This window comes from Symphalangus syndactylus, chromosome 7 (assembly GCF_028878055.3).
Source record: "Symphalangus syndactylus isolate Jambi chromosome 7, NHGRI_mSymSyn1-v2.1_pri, whole genome shotgun sequence".
Taxonomy (NCBI): Eukaryota; Metazoa; Chordata; class Mammalia; order Primates; family Hylobatidae; genus Symphalangus; species Symphalangus syndactylus.
Window position 1 is genome coordinate 101,396,636 of NC_072429.2, and position 26,348 is coordinate 101,422,983.

The window sequence follows — 26,348 nt, forward strand, 5'->3', positions numbered from 1 at the left end:
AAATTGCACAGGCCTCTTCTCGGCTCAACTTTCAGTTTGGCAAAATTGTTAAGCCTGTGCTACGTGTCAGGGACTGTGCTAGATGCTGGTGATGTAGCAGTGAGCTGGACCCACAGGGTGCTTGTCCTCATGAAGTTTTACAGTCAAGGGAAAAAAGACATGAAGTAAAGGGTAATAATGATTATTATGACAGTGGAAATGTCAAGGTAAAAGGGCAGGGAAGGCCGGGTGCGTGGCTCATGCCTGTAATCCCAACACTTTGGGAGGCCAAGGTGGGTGGATCGCCTAAGGTCAGGAGTTCAAGACGAGCCTGGCCAACATGATGAAACCCCATCTCTACTAAAAATACAAAAATAAGCTAGGTGTGGTGGTGGGCACCTGTAATCCCAGCTACTCAGGAGGCTGAGGCAGGAGAATCACTTGAACCTGGGATGCAGAGGTTGCAGTGAGCCGAGATCACACCATTGCACTCCAGGCTGGGCAATAGTGAGACTAGGTCTTGCGGGGGAGGGCGGGAAAGGGTTGGGGGGCAGGGAAAACATTCCCAGCAGAAGACATAGCACATAGGAAGGCTCGGAGCTTGGACACAATGTAGAGTACAAGATGGAAAGTGGTGTGGTGGGAGGTTGGTAGAAGCCTAAAGGTGCACGGTCTTCTAGACCTGCTCGGTCCACTGCAGCAGCCACCAGCCACCTGTGGCTACAGAGCACTTGGAATGAGGCTAGTCCCTACTGAGACTAGACTAGATTTCAAAGATTACCACGAACATTAAATGTTTTTTAAATACAAATTCTAAATTTAAATATAAACTTTTTTTTTTAACTTTTTTGATGTGGCTACTAGAAAATTTCAAATTACATATGGCTCACATTATATATCTATTAGACAGCACTGTTCTAGACCATGTTATAAAACCTAGACTTGACTCTGAGAGCATTGGGAGATTTCTGAAGTGTTTTAAACAGAAAAGTGACATAATCAGGTTTGCATTTTCAAAAGACTCTGTTGTGAGGAGGCTGGATAGTAAGAAGACAGGACAGAGGCAGGGAGGCCAGTTAGGGGTGGCTGCACTGGCTTGAGTGAGAGATGCTGGATTAGACAGGATGGCAGCAATGCAGGTAGAAAACACTTTAAAAAAGTAGTTACTAATACCAAACAGCTCTCGTTCCAGTGAGAAATGATAGGTTGAACCATATAAAATTTTCATCTTCATTTATTAAAAATGGTTGAATACTGAAAGAGCTAACAAGGGCCAAGATGGAACAACTGAGTCACAGAATAATTAAGTATAGTGTTAGAACTCAAAGAATGAGATAAATATTCAAGTCCATGCTGACATTTAAAAAAACTGAATAAATGGAGAAGAAACAACTCTTACAGAATTCCAACTTAATAAATAATGAGGGAATTAGCATATCACAGTAATAATTGCCCTAGGCAACATTTCCATAAGGATACTAAAATAAACGGGGAAACGTGTAAGCAGAAACAGGTTATTTGCATAATCTTAAAGTATGTCCCTCTACATATTTAATAATTATAAAGAGAAAAATGCTAAATTTACAGTGGAAAATTCCAACAGATTATCACCCTAGCCAAAGTGAGTGAGGTTAGCATCACCAGTAATGCATATGGACACCATGTGTTTGTGGGTAAGATGTGCTGAGAAGGGCATTATCACTCTGGGGCATCTTTCCCACATACCCCATAGCCTCAATCTAATCATTAATAAACATCAGACAAACCCACATTAAGGGACGTTCTGCAAAATAACTGACAAGTAATGTTCAAATGACAGGACTGAGGAACTACTACAGATTGGAGGAGGCTACAGAGACATGACAACTAAATGCAGTTTGAGATCCTGCATTAGGTCCTGTAACAGGAAAAGGTAGAAAAGCTAGTAAAAAATTAAGCTAGTAAAAAGGTGTTTCTGCTTCAACTTTTCTTCCTTTTAGTATCCTTATGAAAACTTAATAGTATTGTACCAGGTTTAACTTATTAGTTTTGGGTGCCTGTAATCCCAGCTACTCGGGAAGGCTGAGGCAGGAGAATCACTTGAACCCAGCAGGCAGAGTTTGCAGAGAGCTGAGATCATGCCACTGCACACCAGCCTGGGCAACAGAGCGAGACTCTGCCTAAAAAAAAAAAAAAAAAAAAATTAGATCCTGCTTCAACATTCAACTCAAAAACACGAACTCTATTTACAAGATTCCTAAGGAAAGACCTCAGATACCAACTAGGACTGCAAAGAATACAGCCGAAGGGTGGCATAGTTTCACGGGCCACATCATTACAAGGGACTGGGCATTGGGGGAGGCAGAGAATATTTCAGTCATCTTCCTCCATTCCCACTTCTGGAGACCTGCCACCATGAAAAGCTCTAAAGGAAGAGGATGGTCCAGGTGCCCAACACCAAAGCTACACCAGAGGCCAGAATGGCAAAGCGTCTCTCCAGCAGCGTGTCATACTCATGTGGTATTAAGTCTCCAAGAAAAGTAGCAAGAGGTGTACAGATGTCCCGATACACTTGTCCTACAACTGCTGCCAAGTGAGTACACGGTCCCTTACCATGGTGTTTGTTCAACAATGAGGCAGACTCTAGGTCACTGGTTAAGTTGGGCATTGTGGAAGATGTTCTCCTGACCACAAGGGGATTTCAGTGCAAGCTAAAATAGTAATCTACAAAATTATACTCTATACACCAAGTAGCATTTACAGCCCTTAGTTCTTTCTACTGATGAGCGACTAACAAGTGTTTCTCTTCAGAGGTGGATTACTTTTCATGAGGCTTAAGTACCAATATGTTTATCGCATTTAAGGTATCACTTAATTGTCTAACTTCTAGAGGTAAGCAATTTACTCGCTATTAAGTCAGCCTTTTCATTTGCCACAGCAGTTTCATTGCTTGTAATTATTCACTGTGGTGTTCCCTTTAACTTGAATACTACTTAACAAGATTTTGTTGAGAGCTGGGGCTATATTTCAACCCCAAATCATCAAAATATTCAAGAATGTTTAAAAACTAGCACTTTGGGAGGCCAAGATGGGCAGATCACTTGAGGTCAGGAGTTTGAGACCAGCCTGGCCAACATGGCGAAACCCCATCTCTACTAATATAAAAATTAGCCGGGCGTGGTGGCGCACACCTGTAATCCCAGCTACTCTGGAGGCTGAGGTAGGAGAATCACTTGAATCTGGGAGGCAGAGGTTGTAGTGAGCTGAGATCATGCCACTGCACTCCAGCCTTGGCGACAGAGTGAAACTGCGTCTTGAAAAATAAAAAACAATATTTAAAAATTAAATGTGTTTTCTTAGAACTGGCTGGTTCACATATTACCTCACCAAATAGATATTTGGTCTCACTTTGTACACTCTCTTAATGGATTCATGTTAAAGACATACTCCTACAGTTCTAAATTTGAATGAGACCCTTAGAGAAATTCAGACACTAAGTCCTTGGATAATATAAATGATCAATGTCAAGGTGAGAGTTGAGAATGGTTTTTAAGAAATGCAATGACCATTCTATATACCAAAGGAAATTCTTTATTGTAAACAAGATATAAAGTACAACAAAAGAAATATTGTGCAAATTGTAAGTCACAAGGATTTTTTTTTAATTAAAACTTTTGTTTTCCAAGGGTCCAAGTTTTGATGTCAGAAATCTACACCCAATATACAAAAACAATGTTAAATGGGAAGATATAGTGATGTTTTTCACTATATATTTGAAGCAATTTACTTGTTTTGCCACTGTGTATATCATCCACTATATAACAGAATAAAAGAGAAATACTGTTAACAAAAGTGAATGTTCTAATAATTTTTCTACCCAACTACCTCCACATCCCCAAAAAACTCCTATAAATTAACAGGACATTTGTCCACCTGTGAATAATGGTCACTAATTTTCTAATTCAATAAAGCACACATTATATCCTCATAACATAAAGGTACTTTACTGATGACATAAGCCATCTTTTTCAAGAAGTTATCTAAGATTCTTAATATCCCTTCTTTACAATATATATTTCATCTTCAGATTTTTTTTCTAAACAAAGTGCAGTATATCTTAGAGTCTACAGAAAACACATTGGTATACAATTTTCAAATCTACACAAGAAACTGCAGGCAAACTAAAGTTCAAAGCATAATGAAATGCCTAGATACAGTCATTTGTTAAACTTTCAAAACAAAAATGCAAAAACAAATTGTAGCTATGCTTCAAAGCAATTAAATTAAGGAGGATTCCAATTCTTTGGGCCCTCTTAGCAATATACAGTCGTTCAATTCCAAATATTCACAATAGTGTAAAAATGATAGTTCTAGATATATTTAATCACTACATCCACGATGTTGACTGGAAAGACTAGGAGTAATAAAGAAGATAACTCTAGAAAAAGATGACAATATTTGTAATAATACAAACTGATTTTACATCTCCATGTCTGTACCGTAATGTTTATTTCCTTCCAGCCTCCATATTCTTGAAACCAGTGCTTTAGAAGAATCACATTGAAAAGTTGGTCTCAAGTATAAACAGCAAAAGTAAAGTAACAAATATGCACACAGATTCAAAATCTGTGCTACCTGTGTTGACCTCATCTGAAACCTTCAAAAAATATTCAAAGGAATAAAAGCTTTCTCATCTCTCTTATGTGATAAGAAATGAAACCTGCCTTTCTGTGACCTGCCTGTGGCCGAAGCCCTTTTAGTCACCTAACCCAGGCGGGGCCTTCGCGCCAGGCTGTGGGGCTTCTGCTTTAAGCCCACGTTGTGGGGCCACAGACTTGCAGTGGAAGCATTTTTACATCACCACTGGCTCCCGCTGAGACCAAAGTTAGTTCTGACTCTTCACTTTCTGGTCTGTCACTGTGTGGGAGCAGGGGTTGGAGGTAGAGCAATGTCATTTAACTTGCTCACTTCCATCTGCCAGTTTGGTAGCTTCTTGGCTGACAGATGGCGCCGGGCATGCTTGGTCAAATGGTCACTCCTCATGAACCGCCGGTCACACATGGGGCACGCAAATTTCTTCTCACCCGTGTGGGTTCGCCTGTGTCTGGACAGTTCATCAGAACGGGCAAACCTCCTTTCACAACCTTTCCAGCTACAGCTGAAAGGCTTTTCTCCTAAAACAAAGACATACAAATCATTGTTATGCATAAGATTGCTGTAAATTATATGTTCAATTCTATCTAAAAGTATATGAGAAGATACATTTTAAATAATAAAAGCTAATAAATCGAACTGTCAAATGAATATGAGATATGTATTGCTCCAATTTCAACTTGTCACTCGATCACATTTACAAAACTCTTCCCCTCATGAAATAAGGCAGCCAGGTGGAGTAGTATGCACCTGTAGTCCCAACTACTCAGAAGGCTGGGGCAGGAGGATAGCTTGAGCCCAGAAGTTTGAGACCAGTTTGGGCAACAGAGCAAGACCTCATCCCTTAAAAAAAGCCAAAAATGAAAAGACTTCCTGACTTCAACTATGATTCAAAGACTTTAAAGATGCCTTATTAAAGTAACTACTCAGACATCTACAGAATCATCATTTGAGAGACTGAAACAAAAGCACATCAATAAAGTGTTTACATACTTATTTATTTTTAAATTATTTGTAGAGATGAGGTCTCAGTATGTCGCACAGGCTGGTTTTGAATTCCTATGCTCAAACAATCCTCCCACCTTGGTCTCCTAAAGTGCAAGGATTATGGCACTCATGAGCGGCCTCCAATTAAGTCTTTTGGAGGACCTTGCACTGGTAAATACCATCTTCTAAACTAGCTAAGGCAAGTTATTCCTTATCATCCTGGGTTTAAATGTGTGATCACAGCCAAAACCTCTTCATTTAAACACTAAAGACATAAGTAAGAAGTGGCTGGTACCTGTGTGTGTCCTCGTGTGGGCCTTCAGATGGGAACTTTTGAAGTATGTCTTGCCACATCCTGGGTGGCTACAGATGTGACTCCTTATCCTTGATGAATCAATCTGAGGAGTGACTTTTGCTGCTGAAGGTGAAAACCCAGGAGCAGGGGCAATGGGAGAGAGTCTGGTGCCATTCGGGCTCACCACTGGAGGCTTTGAACTCTGCACAACAGGCTGGGGTACCACAAACATGACAGCGCCTTTGGGGACTTGTGTGCCCATGAACACAACAGGGGGACAAACGGCTGGTGGCTGGCTGGGAGGAGTGCTGGGAACGACTGTTGTCACGACAGGGTTGTTGGCAGGAAGGGGAACCATCTGGCAGATGACCGGCATAGGTGGCACTCCCCCTGCAGATACTGCAGGTGGAGAGACCAACACTGACTTCTGTTGTGGGGACACAGGCGCTGGCTGAGACCTGCAGATGACCGTCTCTGAGGAAGGCACGGAAAAGTCATAAAGTGCAGTACTTGCTTTCTCATCAACATCTGCCACTGTGTTTCTCTCACATTTGGATCTGTTTGGTGACACAGCGGCACATGGTATGTTCTTTCTTGCAGCCTCAACATTTAGGTGGGTTCTTCTTCTAAAAGAATTGTCCTGATAATTGAGGATGCTGGCTGCTTTCACTGGGCAGGACTGGTGGTTACATAGCTGGGCATCAGCTGTATGACGAATCACACTTGTTGCCTGAGCTTTGGGGAGTTTGGGGGCAGATACTGGGCTCTTTTCTTCCTCTTTGAAAGGTGCAGCAATGTGAGGTTTGGCAGTATCTGAGAGTGACTTGAAGTGTACAGTAGATGGCGCTGGTGCCATCAGATTTGACACTTGAGAGGGTTCAAAGTCAGAAGGACTGTAAGGTGGAGTCAAACACTAAAGAAAAGAGAAATATATAAGCATGAGAAATCTACGGTTTATTATGTAAATTTTAAGAAATTATATAATTTACATCTATCTTAAAAACAGTAATACTTACAAATGCTGGGATTGTATGAAAATCAGGTGTTCCCGGAAGCAGATTCTCTTCCTCTGACAAATCAGATACTGGTGTAACAGGTCTGTTTTCAACGTATTTCTTAAAATCAGACTTCCAACTGCAGCTCATTGACATAAGTGCTTCTACAGCTTCAAAATCACTTTTTTCTGCAGTTTTGTTCCAGGAATACATACTCTCTTTTGGCCTTTCAGAAATCATTTCCATTCTTTCCTCCTATAAAAACAAAAGAGGAACGCTTATAAGCATATTTTTTGTCATCCAAATGACACACAGAAAAATAAGTAAATATTACTATTATTTTTTTTCTTACAACTCACACACCTTTCCAAATTAAAATCACAAATAATTTTCCTCTCACACTTACTATGATACTAAGGAAGTTCAGCTACACTTGTTAGGTAGGTAACCCAAACCTCACAGTAGTGGCAATAAAATCTTCCTCATTCTTTCTCTTAACATTTAGACTTTAACACTGATATAGCGATATCCGTTCATGGGAAAGAGGCACACCTATTACCATTAAGGGGACTAAGATGAAAATTATCAATGCATTTGTGATCCAAAAAAAGTATTTGGCTAAGAAGAAAAAAACTGTTTTATATAGACTTTCCAGAGTAGCTACCTGCAACTGGAGTCGGACAAAATAACTAAGGGAGAGTGCTGCGAAAAATTGATCTTTTTAAATATTACAGGTATGGTATGAGCTCTTTTGAGGTACAAATTGCTGATAGAAAATAAAAATAGCCAAAACCTTCTAATAAAGACAAAATGTAGTAGAGCTCTGGCCTGTTGTTATGGGTCTGATCTTTGGAAAGTCACTTTGCACTTTGGGATAAAAATCAAAAGATAAGGGATCCTCAGGGTATCTTTCAAGTTAAAATTGTATTATTTAAGATCTAAAATTATTTGATTATTTGATTATGGTAAAGAAAAATCAAGTGAAATACTTAGAAAAAAATTCTAATGTTTATTTTGATTAACTTTCAATCTCTTCATATTTGTACTCCCATTTACTGAATCTATTTCACACAATGGTTTGCCACACATAACTACATCATAGCTAATGCAATATTACTAAAAACTGGATAATCAAAAAATTTAATATTCTACTTGGAATTTGCAAAAACCGACTTTAAAAAGTCAGCATAATCAAAGTACAATCTATTTTAATTCCTTAAAGAACTGCTTGATGACAAAATAACAGCACACGTTTTGCACTTATTTGTAGAACTCATACCTAATGTTTTATAGCAAAGTTCTTTGAACTACGCTAAAAAAAATGGTACTACTCACCATTTCTCCTATTTTCCATTAAAAAAAAAACTGTCCAGACTCGTTTGGTCAAAGTAGAGATTGTGTAAAAATACCAAAAAACCTTCTTTACGTTGCAAGGTATTATTCTCAATACTAGTTTTTCAAAAATGCATGATGCCTTCGTGTTGAAATCCTAAGAAAACGAGCCATTGCTCTTGAAATAGCGCTAACAATGCAATTGCATAATCGCGCCCGCCTTTATGTAAGCTGCAATGGACAGCGCGCGTGTGTGTAACAGCCCCAAGACGCCAATGCAAAGAAAGGAAAAAAGAAAGGCAGGCGGCAGGGAAGGAGAGCGTGAGCTGGGAAGGACAGGAAGGGAAACAGGGAGGGGAGGAAAGGGAGTGGGGCTGGAGGCAGGAAAGGGAAGCGCGGGCGGAGGCGCGGGCGGGGGAGGCAGACGAGGGGCGGGGGCGGACGGCGGGGGAGATCCTAGCTGGCGGGGACCGACGGATGGGGCCGCCCTAACCTCAATGGGGCTCGCGGGTGAGTCACTGGGAACATTCCTCGCCACTCGCACGTCCCCGCGCCGCTGCCCCCGCCATTGGCCGGCCGGCTCGGCGGCCCGAGCCCGGATTGGCTGTGCGGCCCGCGGCGGGGGCGTGGGCGAGGAGGGGGCGAGGCATGTGAACAAAGCGTGATCAGCGGCTGCTCCGAGAGGCGCAGGAAACGTGAACTGGGAATTGCCGCGCCGTCACCTTTCCCCTACTTCCTGAGCCTGCGGGCCCCCGCCCGCGCCCGACCCGGGGGAGGGGCCGCGGGCGCCGCCGCCAACCGCCCGGCCGTGCGCGCCGGGCCCGCGGAGAGGGGCGGGGCTGCGGGCGCCAGGCTCCGGGAGGCGCCCGCCCCTTCCAGCTCCCCGCGAGCCGCCGTTCCCTTAGGAACCGACAGCGGAGCCAGGCCTCGCTCCCCCCCCTGGCGGAGGCCGGGGCTGGGTCACTCGGGGACGAGAAGCTCCCCGGGCGCACCCGCTCCCGGCCCACCCCCGGCCTCCGCCTCAGATGCGGGAGGAGGAGCCAGGTCCCCGCGGAAACCCGGCCGCCGCCCTCCTCCCGCCGGCAGCCCCCGGGAACCCGGCCGAGCCCTCGGCACTTCCCGCCCACGCGGCCCACGGGACCTCAGACCACCCCGTCTCTCCCTGCAGACGCAGCGCCCCCTCCCCGTAGCTTCCGGCAGCTCCAGGCCCCTCCCGCCGCCCGTCTCCACGGGTTCCCAGACGTGCAGCCCCCACAGGCCCCGGCTCCAGACGCGCGGCCCCCGCGTCTCGCGGCCCAGCTCCCCCCGCCCACCTTCCCGCCCCAGCTGCTGGGTCCCGCTTCCCACCCTCCCGCCTCTTCCAAGGAGTCGTCAGAAGGCGGCCACCTGCCCCTGGGGTAAGAGTCCCCCTCCAGACGTCTGGGGGAGCAACTCGTCCCCCAGGGCGGTCGGCGGACCCTCGTGTCATCCCCCCGCGCCGACGACAGGCGCCCCTTCCCCCAGCCCCGAGCTATCTGCTGAGCAGCCCCCGTCTTCCAAGCGTGGGTTCAGACCCCCAGGACGGGTAGCCCACTCGCCTCTCCTGTGGACACCCCGCCTCCCGAGTGCTTGCGAGCAGCCCCTTCCTACCCTGGCTCGCGTTCCTGAGCCAGACCGGGCATCTCTCCTCGCTGCCAGGTGAGGGTAGCCCCCTTGTCCCTCCCGCGACTCCCCTTCCACACCGTACCCCAACCTCACTGCAGGGCAACGGCCCCCTCCCCACTCCCCCCCCGCTCGTCATCCTCCTCCTCACCAGCCCTCTCGGGTCTCCATGCGGAGTTGTCCCTTCCCCTCCTCAGTACATCTAGAGCAAGACCCCTGTCCCCGTCTCAAGATCCCAGCCCCCTGGTTCGACCCCCTCCCCAACACACACGCCCTCACTAATCCCCATAGTCTGCAGGCAGGAAGCCCTTTCCTTCCCCACGACTCCGCTGCAGCCCCGATTCTCAGGCATGGCTGATGTCAGGGGCTCGGGGTTCGCGCCCCCTTTGGCCCCCCAGACAAGACCAGGCGAGGAAGCACAGGGGCATCCCCAAATGACTTACCGCAGTCTGCTGGAGAGAGGCACCGAAGTTGAGCATGGTTGGCTGCTTGGCCGCCGGCGGCAAGCTGACTGGCTGCTAGGCTGCTGACTGCTTGGCCACAGACGGGCGCCCGGAGACACTAGACGACGCTCCCACCGCCACCGCGCTCAGCGCCGTCTGCCCCCTCCCCATTCAGGTAGCCGCTCAGCCTGCCCCGCGCCGCGGGCGGGGGCGGGGGCGGAGCCTGAGGCCGGCCAATCAACGGCAAAGGTGTGTGAGGCGCCGGCCAATGGGCTCGCGGGGCCACGCGTGATCAGCGACTGCCCGGCAGCGTGAAGCTGGTGTCAGTGGAGCGTGTACACAATCCCCGGCAGCGTGTTCCCTCGGCCCTGCCCCAGGGAACTCCAGAGGCCACCTGATTGAGTGACGCCCCCCGCCCCTCGCCCACCCCTTGCCCGCTCCTCGCCCACTCCTTGCCCCTCGTCCCCCGCCCCTGCCTAGAGAGGCGGTGCCGCGGCCGGGGAGGCGCGGCGACGGCAGCGCGCCCCGGCACTGCGGAGGGCCGGCCCCACGTGGGGGGTGGGGAGGGATGCCCGCTCCGCCCGTCCCCTCCGCGCCGGGCCTCGTCTCAGCCCGCCACGGAGTGGGCGGGACGCCAGGCAGGCGGGGGACGCGGCGGCTGCCAGCCAAGGGGCCGGAGCCAAGAGATTTGCATTGGAAGCGCCATCCTCTTGAGCGTCTGATGAGGAAGCAGAACCCGGTGACCGACTGAGCTGCATTTCTGAAACATTTGCTGGGTTTTGCCTCGCTAAGCCTCGGGGAGCAGTGGGGCGCGGGATGGGGGACCCTGTCACGGAGCCGACACCTACTCGCGCGCCCCTCCCCCGCTCACGCCGTGTCGCGGGCTCGCCCTCCCCATCTGCAGCGCCCGCAGCGCCTGCCCGCCCCGCCCATCCTTCCTCCTGGGCAACCCAGAGGATGGCGTGAGGACTCCTGGAAGCCCCGAGGACCGGACCAGGGGCGTGGTGGGGAGCCGTAGACCCGAGTTTTTATCCTTCTCTGCCGCTGACACTCGGCTGCGGAATCGAGTTTGAGCTCGGTGTAGCTGAAGTTTAAATTGTAGCTGTTTCAAAGGTAGACCCCACCTCACCCCCACCCCTGGACCAAGACCTCTGGAAGCGTCCTGCCTGGAAGCCGCTTGTGGGGAGGGTTCTCCTAGGGTCTCCAGGCTCCCGCTGGAGCACGCCTGGAGGTGGGTTTGCCGGCCGTCCCCTGAAACTGGCACCACTACCGCCCCACCCACCCACTCCAGCTGGTGGGAGGCAGGCTGGGTTTCTGAAAGGAAGCCGCCCGTGTTTTGCGCCCGGGGGCTGGGGCTGGGCCTCCTGATCAGGAAAGCCCATGCCCCTGCTTTGGCACGGATTTGCCCCCGTTTGGCCGTTTGTGCGCGATCACAGCAGCTGTTGTTGGAGAAGAAGGCAGTGATAACGGGGCTTAAAGCAAATTAGAGATCTTATCCGATTTGGACAGGCTGAATTTAAGGCAAAAATCACAGTCTCTTCTGTGAGCACTCACGTCTCTATAACTGAATGAAAGGCTGGTAATGCAAATAGCATTTCTATCCCAATCACAGAATGAACATAGGAAGGGAATTAATTGTTTTAGAAACTGCCAATGCTATGCGTATCTTCCGATGGTTTTTTTCTAATATATCTAAGGCCCAGGCTAGCGAACAACAGCAATAATAATGATAATAATACTGTTGGCCAGGACCAGAGAGGCCCAGGGCTGCGGGGATGAGGACGGAATGGCCTCCTGTCACCGCCCCTCCTGAGTCTGCTGGAGAGGCGCCAGCTCAGCAGCCCGGCAGCTCTTCCTGCCTCTCCCCACCCCATGTCCCTGCTTCTGTCTGCGGGGTGTCCCTCACCACAGGCTTCCTTCCGCCTGGGCTGTCCCATCCTGTTGACCCAGCCTGAGGGCTGGAGCAGCTGGCCCTGGACACTGTGGCAGGAGAGGAAGCTCCTGTATGCCCCTCCGGCAGGCCTACCTTCCTTCCTGTCGGGCTCTGCCCTGGGGTGGCTTCTGCCAGACCCTCCAGGCCAGAACCCTGTCCCTTCCTCAGGAATGTGGGGCCTGCTGGCCTGGTTCCCCAGCGGGCTGAGAAGCAGGGAGCGGTCTTGACTTGTGAGAGTGATTCAAAACAGGAAAGAAAAGAGAAAAGGGGTAGGAGGAACAGTGTGGTGGTGGCACAATTCCTAGAGATTCAGAGAAAGATGTTTCCCGGGCTCCTCAGACTCAACATATCCAAAACTAGAATTGCTGTTTCTACTCCCCGGATGCATGCCTTGTCTCCTTCTAGCCTTCACCTTCTCTCTCAAAGCCCTGGATCTGATTGGTCCCCAGGACCCAGCAGTTTTGCCTCAGAAATGTCTCTGTTCTCACTTTCCATTTCTACTCTCCAAATGTTGCACTAGATCAGTCTGTCATCAAGTCTTGCTCGGATTAAACAATCTGCAATCCCCCCACCCAACCTCCACCCACACTCCCGCTTATTTTCCACTGCCCAAGTCCACACTGTGACTGGAATGGCTTTTTAAAAGTCATGATCCAATCATAACATTCTCTCCTTAAAAATGATCCATGGCTCCTGTTGCCAGGAGATAAAAGGCCATTCAGTTCTGAGCTATCCAGTCCGCCTCCAACTATAGGACTCTCCCAACCCTCCCCACCTCGTCTTCCACCCAGACTTACCCTTGCCCACAGCCACAGCAAACCGCTTGCTGTTCCTCAAACATATGGTGCATTTTCATGTCTCAGTGCCACATCCTCATTCAGGAAACACTATGTTGCACATGCTTTTGTTCGTTTATCCACTCCATTCGACAACTATTTGTTGAGCATCTACTATGTGTTCCAGGCACTGTTCCAGGGACAGTAGCAGTGAACAAGACAGGCCAGGGGAGGCAAAGATAAGTACACGTCGAATATACACACACAGACACACACACACACACACACACACACAAGTACCATGAAGGTGGGTAAGTTGACTGCAGTGCACCAAATTGTAACAGGGTGATAAGACTGTGACTGGGCAACTGGTTTGGTATGAGATACAGGAGAAGCTTGCTCCAAGGACATGTTTAAGCTGAAAACCTCACGAGAGGATAGGAGGATCCCGGGCAAATGCACCTAAGTAGAGGGAGTAGCTAAGTCTGTCTTACAGCAGGAAGGAGCTGGCCCCGTGGGGTGCAATGTGGCTGGAGGTGCAGAGGGTGTCAAGGAGAGTGGGAGGGGATGAGGTTGGAAAGTCAGGCAGGAGGAGCTAGACTACTGAGGAAGTTATAGGTCATGGTTTGAAATGGGGATTTTCTTTTCTTTTTTTTTTTTTGTTTCTTCAGACGGAGTCTTGCTCTTTCACCAGCCTGGAGTGCAGTGGCGCGATCTTGGCTCACTGAAACCTCCATCTCCCAGGTTCAATCAATTCTCCTGCCTCAGCCTCCTGCGTAGCCGGGACTACAGGCATGCGCCACCACGCCCAGCTAATTTTTGTATTTTTAGTACAGACAGGGTTACACCATTTTGGCCAGGATGGTCTCAGTCTCTTGACCTCGTGATCTGCCTGCCTCGGCCTCCCAAAGTGCTGGGATTACAGGCATGAGCCACCGTGCCCGGCCGAAATGGGGATTTTCTTTAAAGTGCAAGGGGAGGCCATGTACAAGAAATGTACATTTGCAGCCGGGCGCCGTGGCTCACGCCTGTAATCCCAGCACTTTGGGAGGCCGAGGCAGGCGGATCACGAGGTCAGGAGATTGAGACCACGGTGAAACCCTGTCTCTACTAAAAAATACCAAAAAAAATTAGCCAGGCACAGTGGCAGGTGCCTGTAGTCCCAGCTACTCGGGAGGCTGAGGCAGGAGAATGGTGTGAACCCGGGAGGCGGAGCTTGCAGTGAGCCGAGATCGTGCCACTGCACTCCAGCCTGGGCAACAGGGCGAGACTCTGTCTCAAAAAAAAAAAAAAAAAAAAAAAATGTACATTTGCATCCCTGAAGGCCCCCTTTGCCTTCTTGGCTTTCAAGGTCTTTGTACCACTGTCACTTTGTTGAAGGCTTCCTTCATAACGCCAGGATGAATTGATGGTTCTTCTTTGCTCTCAGCGTACATTGTCCACACCTTCATGCTGGGAGTGGATTAGTTATTTTGCAAGAAACATTTTTTACGATACTGAATCCTGCCCATGCTCCATCCAGATCTGAACTCCTGAGATGGTGATCATGTATAATCATCTATACTTTTGAACTAGGGTCTTGCACTGTCACCCAGGGTGGAGTGCAGTGGGGTGATCACAATTCACTGAACCCTTAGCCTCCTCTGCTCAAATGATCCTCCCACCCTAGCCTTCTGAGTGGTTGAGACTACAGGTGTGTGCTACCACACTTGGCTGATTTTTTTTTTTTTTTTGAGACAGAGTCTCACTCTGTTGCCCAGGCTGGAGTGCAGTGGCACAATCTCAGCTCACTGCAACCTCCGTCTCCTGGGTTCAAGTGATTCTCCTGCCTCAGCCTCCGAGTAGCTGGCATTACAGGCACCTGCCACCACACCTAGCTAATTTTTGTATTTTTAGTAGAGACAGGGTTTCACATGTTGGCCAGGCTGGTCTTGAACTCCTGACCTCAAGTGATCCACCTGCCTTGGCCTCCCAAAGTGCTGGGATTAACAGGCGTGAGCCGCTGCACCCAGCCTTGGCTGATTTTTTTTTATTTTTATTTTTTTATTATTTGTAGAGCTTAGGTCTCACTATGTTGACCAGGCTGGTCTTGAACTCCCAGGCTCAAGCAGTTCTCCTGTCTTGGCCTCCCAAAGTGCTTAGATTACAGGCATGAGCCACCACACCCAGCCTATAATCATCTTTTTGATCCAGTATCTGTTCTATACGAAGCACTCAAGATTTTTTTTTTTATTGGAGAAAGTAATTGTAGATTGTCTCTGAAGACCCACTGGAGTTACAGACAGGATATGTGCAAACGCCTAGGTGGAAGTGTGGGTCCTTCTATGCCTTTCCCTTAGCTTGTGTCATTGCAGGGTCAGACATGGAAAACTGTCATCTTGGGTGTGTATATGGTTTGGATGTGGCTTGGCTCTGTCCCCACCCAAATCTCACCTTGAATTGTAATCCCCATAATCCCCACTTGTCGACGGGGGATCAGATGGGAGGCGACTGGATCATCAGGGCAGTTTCCCCCATGCTGTTCTAGTGATAGTGAGTAAGTTCTCATGAGATCTGATGGTTTTATAAGGCGGTTTTCCCTGCTCTTGCTTGTGCTCTGTGCCTCTTCCCCTTCCACCATGACAGTAAGTTTCATGAGGCCTTCCCAGCCATGCAGGACTATGAGTCAATTAAACCTCTTTCCTTTACAGATTACCCAGTCTCGGGCAGTTCTTTACATCAGTGTGAGAACAGACTAATGTAGCATGAGTAAAAGAAAGCCCTTGGGCAGTAGTAAGTAGTACCTCAGATAGATGCTGACCCTTCCTGCTGATGGTACTGGTTTCTCCTTAGATCAGAATAATGAAGGAAGTGAGAGGGGAGCCGACATGTAAAGATTTCTCAGGTCAGTTACAAATGTTAGAACACATTGTACCGATGAGACATCTTCTCTTTGCTCCTTGCAGTCAGTGGGTCTCATCACCATTCATCCATTTGTTGCCCCACCATATGCCAGGTATTAGCTGAACACTGAGGAAAAACCATAAAAATGACACTGTTCCAGTGTTGAAGGAGCTTCCAGTATAGTGGGAGAAGTAAATAGGAGAGCCAGCTGTCACTATAGACTCTGACAAATGCTAAGATAAGTACCTGCGGGTGCCTAGGGAAGGGTCAGGGAAGGCTTCTCCCATTTGATCTGTAAGCTGGGGAAGTAAAGGGATAGAGGTGGAGACTAGAGAGAGCCTTGGGGATTTAGGATGCTCTGGAAATTGTCTGGATCACAGATCTGAGAGGCAGGATGAGGAACTTAGGCTATTAAGGAAAGCAGCCCAGAACATGAAGTGCCTTTGCATGCCATGCTAAGGAATGTAGAAGTGGAACTTTTATCCTAAGGAGAAGGGGGACTTGCTGACAGGTTGTAACAGGGATGATGGTATAGGAAGCTCATTCTGGCCCAGCATGGAGAATGGACCAGAGGAGTGAGGGTCTGTCGCCATTGAGAAGGCTTTTGCAAGCAGCAAAGATGATGCTGGGCTAAACTAAGAAATGGTGGCAGGTCTGGAGAGGATGGAATAGAGATGCCAAGAGCAAGCAGGATTCGGTAATTGATTGGATGTAGACATAAGGAAGAGGGTAGTATTGAGAACTGCCAGGTTTCTGGCTTGATTCACTGTATGAAATAGAAGAGGGCCACAGAGAGTTAGTGGGCTTTGGTGGAAAGAAAGAAAATGCCATATTTCAGGTCTGGAGCCCAACAGAGAAAGATCTAGGCTGGAGATTAAAATTTTAGCCGGGTGCAATGGCTTATGCCTGTAATCCAAGCATTTTGGGAGGCTGAGGCAGGAGGACTGCTCAAACTCAAAAGTTTGAGACCAGCCTGGGCAACATAGGGAGACCTCTGTCTCTACAAAATATCAGAAAATTAACCAGGTGTGGTGGTGCGTGCCTGTAGTCCCAGTTACTTGGGATGCTGAGGCATTGCTTGAGCCCAGGAGGTCAAGGCTGCAGTGAGCCGAGCACTGTACTCCGAGCACTGTACTCTGAGCACTGTACAACACAGCAACACCCTGTCTCAAAAATAAATCAATAGATAGAAATAAAAAACAAAATGTAGGTGTCATCAGAGTCTAGGTGGCAATTGAAGCCAAGGGAGTAGATAAAATCCTGCAGGAAAAGAAAATAACGAGAAAAAAGAAGAGAACTGAGGGTGGGCCTCTGAGGAAGAAGCGGGCTGAAGGGGGCAGGCCCGTGGTGAAATGCTGGCAGAGGGCGTGGCAAGGATTTCTTTCCTGTGTGCGTGCTCAGGATGTCCTGGCCTCATGGCATGCAGAGTGGGGATGAGAGGCAAACTGGGGCTGATTTAGAAAGTGAAAGTGCCAGAGTAGAAAAAAAAAAATCTCCTCTGGTGAATATTATTAGTTATTTTCATTATACTAATTACTATGGTTTTTAAGCTCGTTAAAAATTTTTTTTAATCTTAAACTCTATTATGGGGAAAATTGTTTCTAAAGATGCCCACCATAACCCTTCCTGTCCCATGTAACCTTTTCTGCTGTGACTTTGCTATTTCTGCGTCAAGAGGTAAAGTCTGTTTCCCTACCCCTTGATTCTGGGCTGACCCTGCCTGTGACTTGCTTTGACCAGGAGAATCTGGGGCAGTGCTGTGGGACTTCCATGCCTAGATCTTAAGAAGACTTTGAAGTGTCTGTGTTTATCCTCTTGGAAACTAGCCACAAGGCAGAGGAGCCCAGGCTAAACTACTGAATAATAAGAGAACATGTGAAAGGAGAAGGGCCACATGGAGAAAACTAAGGCACCCCAACGAACAGCCAGTACCAACACTCCAGCCACGTGACCAGGGCCACCTGGGACCCGCCAGCCCCAGTCACGCAGGCCCAGCTGACACCACACGGAGCAGAGATGAGCCATCCCCACCAAGCCCTGACCCACAGAATCATGAACAATAAATAGAAGAACAGCCCAGGCATCACTTCCTGCCTCCCCTCCACTCCACGGTCCCGCTTCTGTCCACAGGAGTGTCATTGGGTTTTGGGGTGGTTTGCTATACTGCGAGAGATAACTGAAATAGTCCATGTGTGTTTCTTTCAGTTCTGGAGGGACAGCTACAGTTTTCAAAATATTCCTTTTTATAAGAGTACTTTTTGTTTTCCTTTTTTAAAAAAAAGAATCTAAAATACCTTGGAGAAAGCCCCAGGAAGGAGAACTAGAAAAACTAGTCAAGTAGAAAAGGAAAAAAAATCAGAGCGAGGAAGAAATACATTTTTTTTACCTTACAGAAATGGGAAGTGGCTGGGCGTGGTGGCTCATGCCTGTAATCCCAGCACTTTGGAAGGCCGAGGCGGGCAGATCACCTGAGGTCAGGAGTTCGAGGCCAGCCTGACCAATATGGTGAAACTCCGTCTCTACTAAAAAAATACAAAACTTAGCCAGGCGTGGTGGTGGGCACCTGTAGTCCCAGCTACTCGGGAGGCTGAGACAGGAGAATTGCTTGAACCCGGGAGGCGGAGGTTGCAGTGAGCCGAGATTGTGCCACTGCACTCTAGCCTGGGCAACAGAGTGAGACTCTGTCTCAACGAAAAAAAAAGAAAAAAGAGAGAAATGGAGATCTGGAAGAAAAATATTCCACGCCACCAGCAAGCACTCTCTTGAGTGCTTTGAGATGGAAATAAATGTGTAATAGGAAGAAAGGGAGTTCACCTTGATGGAGCACCTGCTATACACCGGTTGTTACTTGGTGCAGTAAGAATCTGGAGGTCCTAATGTGGCCCACTGTATAAAGTCCATGATATAACACTATAGGGATTTATTTTTGTAAAAAAAAAAATTAAATTCCTCCACTCTCCATTTGCTCTTTTTATCTCCCCAACAGGTGAGAAGCCAGTTAAGTGGTTAAGTGGCTCTGCAAGGTTCCAAGTAGCAGTAAAATATAGTTACTTAACATTGTGATTTTTACCAAATGAATGCAGCTGTGTTCCCTTATTTTTTTTAACAAAGGTAAAACATACTGATTGTTTAAAAAATACAAAAAGGAATAAAAAGATGAAAATCCCCTGTAATCCCACTTCCAGAATTAACCTCTACTAACATTTTGATACATATATTTTCAGGCTCTTTACCCTGTCTTCTCACTCCCCTCTGTATATATGTTATAAAACATGCTATCTTGTAACTTGCTTTTTCTTATTTTACTTAACCTATCATGAACATCTCTTTGCACATCAATAATTGTAAAGGTAGGGTTCTTACAGCTTCTTAAAAGTAGGACCTTTCATTTTCTCTGGATAGACCCAGTGACTTTTACCTGTTCCAGTGTCAGAATTCTGGTAATCTTGCCTAGTATCATGGGTGAAAGGAGGAGTGTTCTTTTTCAAAGGCCAAACATCTTCCATTTTCTTTGTGGGTTATAATCAAGATTATGATATAAAGCTGTAGAAGGGTGAGCAGTCAGCAAAAGCTATGGCTGCTGGTCTCTCTATTTAGCATGTGGCATTTTTTTAACTGAAATCTTCTGAATGTTGAGACGATCTTCCAGAAGGAGGGCAAGGGTCATGCATGTTCTTCCTTGGGGTTCTTAGCCCCCACTGCCACCAAGCCTGGCTGTGCAGTGGAGTGCCGTCTTCTCAGGAGAGTCTTCGTTTCACTCCTGAAGACAAGCATATAGGCCCCTTTTGGTTTTAAGTGCTATGTTGCTACTGATAAAAAAAGTAAAATAAATCCGAGGGTGACATGAACCAACCCAAAACAACAATCAAAAACAGACTGGAGGATGTGATGAAGATTGCAGAATCTGAAATGGTCCTTTTACAGGTTAATGAAACCTATGAACTCCTTCTCAGGATAATGCTTTTGAGCTCATAAAATGAAGTTCATAAGATTACAAATGAAGCCATTATATTGATCACACATTTATCCAAATATAAAAAAAATAGGCTGGATGAGGTGGTGCACGTTTGTAATCCCAGCACTTTGGAAGACTGAGGCAGAAGGCTCACTTGAGCCCGGGAGTTTGAGACCAGTCTGGGCAACATAGGAAGACTACGTCTCTACAAATAATAAAAAAAAATTAGCCAGGCATGGTGGCACATGCCTGTAGTCCCAGCTGCTCAGGAGGCTGAGTTGGGAGGATTGCTTGAGCCTGGAAGGTCAAGGCTGCAGTGAGCCATGATGGTGCCACTACACGCCAGTGTGGGTGACAAGAGAGACTTTGTCTCTAAAAAATAAAAAAGATTACATATATGTGTGTGTATATATATATATATATATACACATATTCACATACATATATAATGGTATTTATGGTATTTTGGCATTATAGTGCTGCTCTAATACATTTGTTTATTATTATTATTATTATTGTTATTTTTGAGACACAGTCTCGCTCTGTCACCCAGGCTGGAGTGCAGTGGCGCGATCTCGGCTCACTGCAATCTCTGCCTCCCGTGTTCAAGTGATTCTCCTGCCTCAGCCTCCTGAGTAGCTGGGACTACAGGCGCATGCCACCATGCCCGGCTAATATTTGTATTTTTAGTAGAGACGGGGCTTCACGATGTTGGCCACACGGGTCTCAAACTCCTGACCTCAGGTGATCCGCCACTCTCGGCCTCCCAAAGTGCTGGGATTACAGGCATGAGCCACACTGTGCTCCACCTATTAACACGTTTAATAACAAGATCTAGTATGGGACTAACAACTGAGGTAATATTGAAGTTATCATGAGCATAAATGAGATTTCAAGGTCTGCAGTAGTTATGCAATATGGAAATATCTGTGATTTCTCCTAGTGACAAAGTCACAGGTCACAGGTCCTGCTGAGCCTAGTGTGGTTTGTTTCCTGTAGTTATAGTAAAGAAAATGCTAGGTGTGGTAAGAGGTTAGTGCAAATAAAAATGTTAAATATTTTTCTCATCCAAGATCACAGACTCCTTGAATTATATCCACAGATGCCTTGGGAGTCTGAGGAACCCCAGATTCAGCACCCCTGCTTAACCTGCTTTTAAGAAGAAAAAAATGGAACTTGATAAACTTCACTCAAAGGAGAGACCCACTAATAACTCCACCCACCTCACACCCAGTGAAGGTCTGGCTGTCCCTCTCTCTTCATCTGTTCAGGCTGCTGTAACAAAATGCTGTAAGTGGGTGACTTATAAACAACAGAAATTTATTTCTCACAGTTCTGGAGGCTAGCATGTTCAAGATCAAGGTGCCAGCAGATTCAATGTTTTAGCAGGGCACTCTTTCTCATAGATGGAGCTTTTTCACTGTGCCCTCAGACAGTAGAAGGGACAAACAGGTTCCCTTGGGCCTATTTCGTAAGGGCACTAATCCCAGAGCCCGCATGACCTAATCACCTCCCAAAAGGCCCCGGGTCCAAGTACCATCATCATCTTGGGAACTAGGATTTGAATCATAAATTTTGGAGGACACAAACATTCAGACCATAGCGTCCTCTGAACTCCTAACTGAGACTTGCAGTGAAGGTAGAGAAGGATTGAGGCTGAAAAGCAGTGAGCATTTTTGGTCTCAAGCCAAATTTGCCATATTTCAGGTCTGGAGCCCAACAGAGAAAGATCCTGAGGGCCGCAAGACTTGCAGACCTTGCCTCCAGTAGGCAGCTGGAGTGAGGAAAAACGAGGCATGGGGTGAAAGGGATATAAACAAAGTATGACCTTGGGGGTTAAAAAATCTGTTTTCATGGGGCTCTTCTGGATATTCTTGGGCCAGTTATTTTAACCTGCTTAGCTTCAGTTTCCTCAACTGCAACGTAAGATTTACGTAACTATACCCAAGGAAATCAGGGGTGTTGAGAAGTGTTTAAGTGAGATAATCAATGTGAACATGTTTGGCAAAGACTGAAGTAGTGCTATTCAAACTGTAATGTGCATAGAATCCCTTGGGGATCTTGCTCAAAGCAGGTTCTGATTCAGTGATTCTGGGTTGGGCCCCAACATTCTGCATTTCTACCAAGCAGCATCCCAGGTGATACCTAAGATGCTACTCTGAGGACCATACTTTGAGTAGCAGGGTCCAAACTACCCTATAAATGTGCCTTATTATTGCCTTTTTTTTGTTTTAGATGGAATTTCGCTCTGTTGCCCAGGCTGGAGTGCAGTGGCATGGTCTCGGCTCAGGGCAACCTCCACCTCCCAGGTTCAAGTGATTCTCCTGCCGCAGCCTCCCGAGTAGCTGGGATTACAGGCATGTGTCACACCCAGGTAATTTTTGTATTTTTAGTAGAGACGGGGTTTTGCCATGTTGGCCAGGCTGATCTCAAACTCCCGACCTCAGGTGATCCGCCTGCCTCGGCCTCCCAAAGTGCTGGGATTACAGGCTTGAGCCACCACGCATGGCCCTATTATTGTCATTTTAATATTCTACCCTCTGACCCAAGGAGAATGACAGCTGAAGATAGGGAGGAAGGCCCAGCTCATCTCGTGAGGCCAGTCTTCTGCTCAGCAGGACACTCTGGTCTTGCAACTCCACCTCCCCTTTGCTGCCTACCACCACCAGGTCATGATGAAGACTGGCCACAGCCAACTCAAAGAATGCTTCAAACCAAGTCAGTAGAAACTAGCCAAACATGGGCGGTGGGGGCAAAGACTGAATGGGATATTTGTGCAAAAAAAGAAATATATGCAGAAAATATTTTGCATTTGTAATGCCGAATATCTCACAAAATTCCCAGAGAATACAACATATGTTTCATCTTCTGGTTTTTCAAGTAAGATCAATCATTCCTGCACAATTCTTCAAAAGCATCCCCTTTCTCATGGTTCTCATGAGGTGAGGAGCCTTTGATAACTCCTGTTGGTTACATTTACTCTGAGCTTCTGTCTAAGAATGACCAGGAGCAGAAAGGTCAGTGCAGCTGAGAATGTGGAAGATATTATAGAACTCTTGGGCACTGTTGGAGGGAGTGTCAACTAGAACCAGTACCACCACTTGGGCAAGCAATCTGGTTTTGTTGAGATGAAGCATGCACATATCCTATGACCTGTGAAAAGCTCTGGAATATATATTTTTTCCGAGGAAGTTCTCCCACAAGTTCATAAGAATGCTCATCATGAAATTGATTGGGGTAGCTGGATGTTGAAGGCAGCTTAGGTGCTTATCACTAGAGAAAGGGATTAACAAAATATGGCAGATGTAGACTGTTGAATACTAAGTAACAGTAAGAAATAACCAACTGGAAGTATACTGCAGCACTGTAGATCTTTAAAATCCAGGGGTAGCCGGGAACAGTGGCCCATGCCTGTAATTCCAGCACCTTGAGAGGCTTGGATGGGAGGATTGCATGAGCCCAGGAGTTTTGAGACCAGTCTAGGCAACATAGTGAGACCCTGTCTCTACAAAAACTAAAAAACTAAAAAAATAGCTGGGTGTGGTTGCAGATGCCTGTAGTCCCATATACGTGGGAGGCTGAGGTGGGAGGATCACTTGAGCTTGGAGATTGAGGCTGTAGTGAGCCAAGATCACATCACTGCACTCCAACCTGGCTGACAGGGTGAGACCCTGTTTCAAAAAACAAAAAATACTGAGGGGTAAGGAAAAAACATAGGAAATAGGAAAGGATATATAGTACATTATCATTTTCGTAAAGACGTCTCACCTAAAATAATATAACTTTTGTAAGATGGCATCCATGCATATCTAAAGATACATTAAAGTAGGTGCTATGGGGTGAAGGGAATATAATTAGGGTTTAGAGGTATAAAGGAAAAATAAAAAGTAAAATAAGGGAAGAACTTTGTTTGGATTAATGATGAAGTACTTAAAAACTGAGCTTTTAATTCAAATTTCTTCACCTGCAGTAGAAAAATATTAGAGCAAAATCACCCCTCACCCCACAAACCCTCTTCTACCACAATGTGTAAGGGTCTTCACAGTCCAGCCCTGCGTGACCTAAATCAAAGCTAGTTCTCTATCTCGGGTGACATCTTCCTCACCATTACCTCACGACAGGTCTTGAACTCTTCCTCTTTGACATTTTTTGGCTAGAGTCAACTTCTTTTCATCTTAGCTTCTTGCTACATCCACCTTCAATATGTCCCTAGCAGACAGGGCTGAGTCCCAGTGTAATGTGGACAACTTCACACAAAGATGTGTTAGGGCCAGGTGCGATGGCTCATGCCTGTGATCCCAGCACTTTGGGAGGCCAAGGCAGGGGGACTGCTTGAGTCCAGGAGTTCAAGACCAGCCTGGGAAACATGGTGAAACTCCATCTCTACAAAAACCACAGAAATTATCCAGGTGTGGTGGCATGCGTCTGTAGTCCCAGAAGGCTGAAGTGGGAGGATTACTTGAGCCCGGGAGGCAGAAGTTGCAGTGAGCCAAGATCATCCCACAACATTCCAGTCTGGGTGACACAGCGAGACCCTGTCTGGAAAAAAAAAAAAAAAAGTTAGGATGCGTTAGATCAGGGATTTGTCTTCCCTGGGTTTGGTGACACCATTGATTTGACATAGAACCTTAGGAAGTCCCTTCATTGTGCTTGTCTCCCCTGTAGCACATTCCACACAGCATGGTCATCTATAATGCAGGTATCTCTGTTCTCCATTAGACTGTAAGTTCATGGAGGATCAGAACCTTAGTTACCGATGTCCACTGCCCAGAACTAATCACATAAGAAGCCTGTCTCTAATAATGTTTGAGAAATGAATGGATTCCCCAGTCCCCTAAACCAGATGGTGGAACAATTTGGCTTCTAACTAACTTACACATCTAATTCAAAGCTTTAATTGGTTGTAGTTTCAAAGTGCTTGTGTAATGGTCCTAGAATATGCCACAAAATAAATATGCAATAACAAGGAGAGTGTTGCCCTAGTTCTGATGTCCGGATGCATAAAGTACCGTGTCCATATTTCCCTTTCCTTCAAGATGCTGAGACAATGTATGTGTGCTCCAGGAATGACTGGATGAAACAAAAAAGAGAGTCTGGATGCCATTAAAGTGTTTGACTATTGGATTCCCACAGTTTGGGTTGGGAAGCAGAACTGGGTGAAACTGTAGGTAAGTGCCCGTGCAGGAAAGCAGCGGGTATACATCACTGGCACCTTGCCTCTTTCAGAAAAATCAAACCCGCCTTCTGTGCAGTCAGATCTGGTGTGCCCATTACCAGCAGGGTTGGATATGTGCCTGGTTGGCTGCTTATGGGAAAGTCTGCATTTTTTCCACTATTGGAGTGATAGATACACGCAGCGGCGGCCACATCCACCTCCAGCCAAACTGTACAGCACGTGACTCAGCATCCTGGGAATCTCCGGCCTAGCTCGGACTACAAGTGCACCCATCCTGATTGGCACATTCTCCAGGAGGTGGTCAGACCTTCTTGAGATCTGGAGGGAGTATGGCCTGGGAGTGGTGAGGAGCAGGCTGTCATGCCTGTGGGTAGAGGTCACAGGCTGTCATAACCAATGTGGACGCAGTGCCCAGTACAAGGCCTTGGGTCTCTGGAACTGGCTTTTCTTGTACTGATCACTTTCTCAATAGGAAGTGTTAATTTTAAAATGTGCTTTTTCATGACTGCCTTTCTTGGACAAGGTGAAAGGCAGTGGGAAAAAGCACATTTTAAAGGACAGGACATTGTTTCACACCCAACTAAGTGGAATGAAAAGACCCTCACAGCCCAGGGGAGAGCAAGTAGGTGGTGAAACGGGTTCATCTAGGGCCTGGCTCTAAGGTCCCATCAGCACAGCAGCAGCGGTGTTCAGTTCCAAAAGTCATTTGTGGTCTGCTGGGACTCTGGGTGGCTGGCTTTTGCTGCCTGCTGCTCCAGGATAGAATCCAAACTCCAAGCATAATGCAGAACATTTCAACTTAAATTTGGGTATACGGCTGCTGCGGGAACGGTGTTTGTTCCCTGGTGCCTTCAGCTTTGAAGGCTGCCGTCTGTCCAGCTGTAAGCAGGCTGGAAGGACTAGGAACGTGCTGCTTGGAGGTTGTCTACCTCCCCTGTTCCCCACTCCTGGGTCCCCAACCCTCCCTCTCCTCCTTTCCTCCCTCAATCCCAGGTCCCCAGCCCACCCCTCCTCTTCCCTACTCCTGGGTCCCCAGTCCCTCCACCCTCCTCCACTCCCTTCTCTGTCCTGGCCTTCCCTCCCCGCTGATCCTCCTCCCGCTTTCCTGGGTCTCCAGGTTCCCTCCTACCCCACCCCAACCCCGTCCCCACCCAGTCCCCAGCCCTCCCACCTTCTTCCGCCCACTGCCTGTGGCCTGAGTTCACAAAACTCCCTTCACCTTTTGGGGCAGTGGGCTTTAACAATTCTTGAGATATAGCAACACTAGAAAAGGAATAGGATTAACTGGGAGGAAAAAGTGGAAGGGTAAGGAAAAGGGCTG

General features: G+C 47.2%; 1 protein-coding gene and 1 long non-coding RNA gene across 2 annotated transcripts; one reads left to right on the forward strand and one right to left on the reverse strand.

Moving 5' to 3' along the window:
• Window positions 1-3,533: 3,533 nt before the first annotated feature.
• Window positions 3,534-10,468, reverse strand: KLF10 (KLF transcription factor 10). Its single transcript, XM_055286947.2, has 4 exons — window positions 10,305-10,468; window positions 6,910-7,143; window positions 5,894-6,806; window positions 3,534-5,132 (listed from the first exon to the last, which is right to left on the reverse strand). The coding sequence occupies exons 1-4, from the start codon at window positions 10,338-10,340 to the stop codon at window positions 4,873-4,875; spliced, it is 1,443 nt and encodes a 480-aa protein (XP_055142922.1). The 5' UTR covers window positions 10,341-10,468; the 3' UTR covers window positions 3,534-4,872.
• A 445-nt stretch (window positions 10,469-10,913) lies between these two features.
• LOC129486692 (uncharacterized) lies at window positions 10,914-24,820 on the forward strand. The gene is made up of 4 exons (XR_008659055.2): window positions 10,914-11,535; window positions 20,954-21,141; window positions 22,087-22,225; window positions 22,402-24,820. It is a non-coding gene; the product is annotated as an uncharacterized lncRNA (long non-coding RNA).
• Window positions 24,821-26,348: the final 1,528 nt, after the last annotated feature.

Excerpts from the sequence above, each read along its gene's own strand:
- KLF10 (XM_055286947.2), bottom strand. The coding sequence starts at position 10,340 with ATGCTCAACTTCGGTGCCTCTCTCCAGCAGACTGCG. Across the intron at positions 6,807-6,909 it reads TTCATACAATCCCAGCATTT|TGTTTGACTCCACCTTACAG; the intron begins GTAAGTATTACT and ends TCTTTTCTTTAG. Across the intron at positions 5,133-5,893 it reads CCACACGAGGACACACACAG|GAGAAAAGCCTTTCAGCTGT; the intron begins GTACCAGCCACT and ends TCTTTGTTTTAG.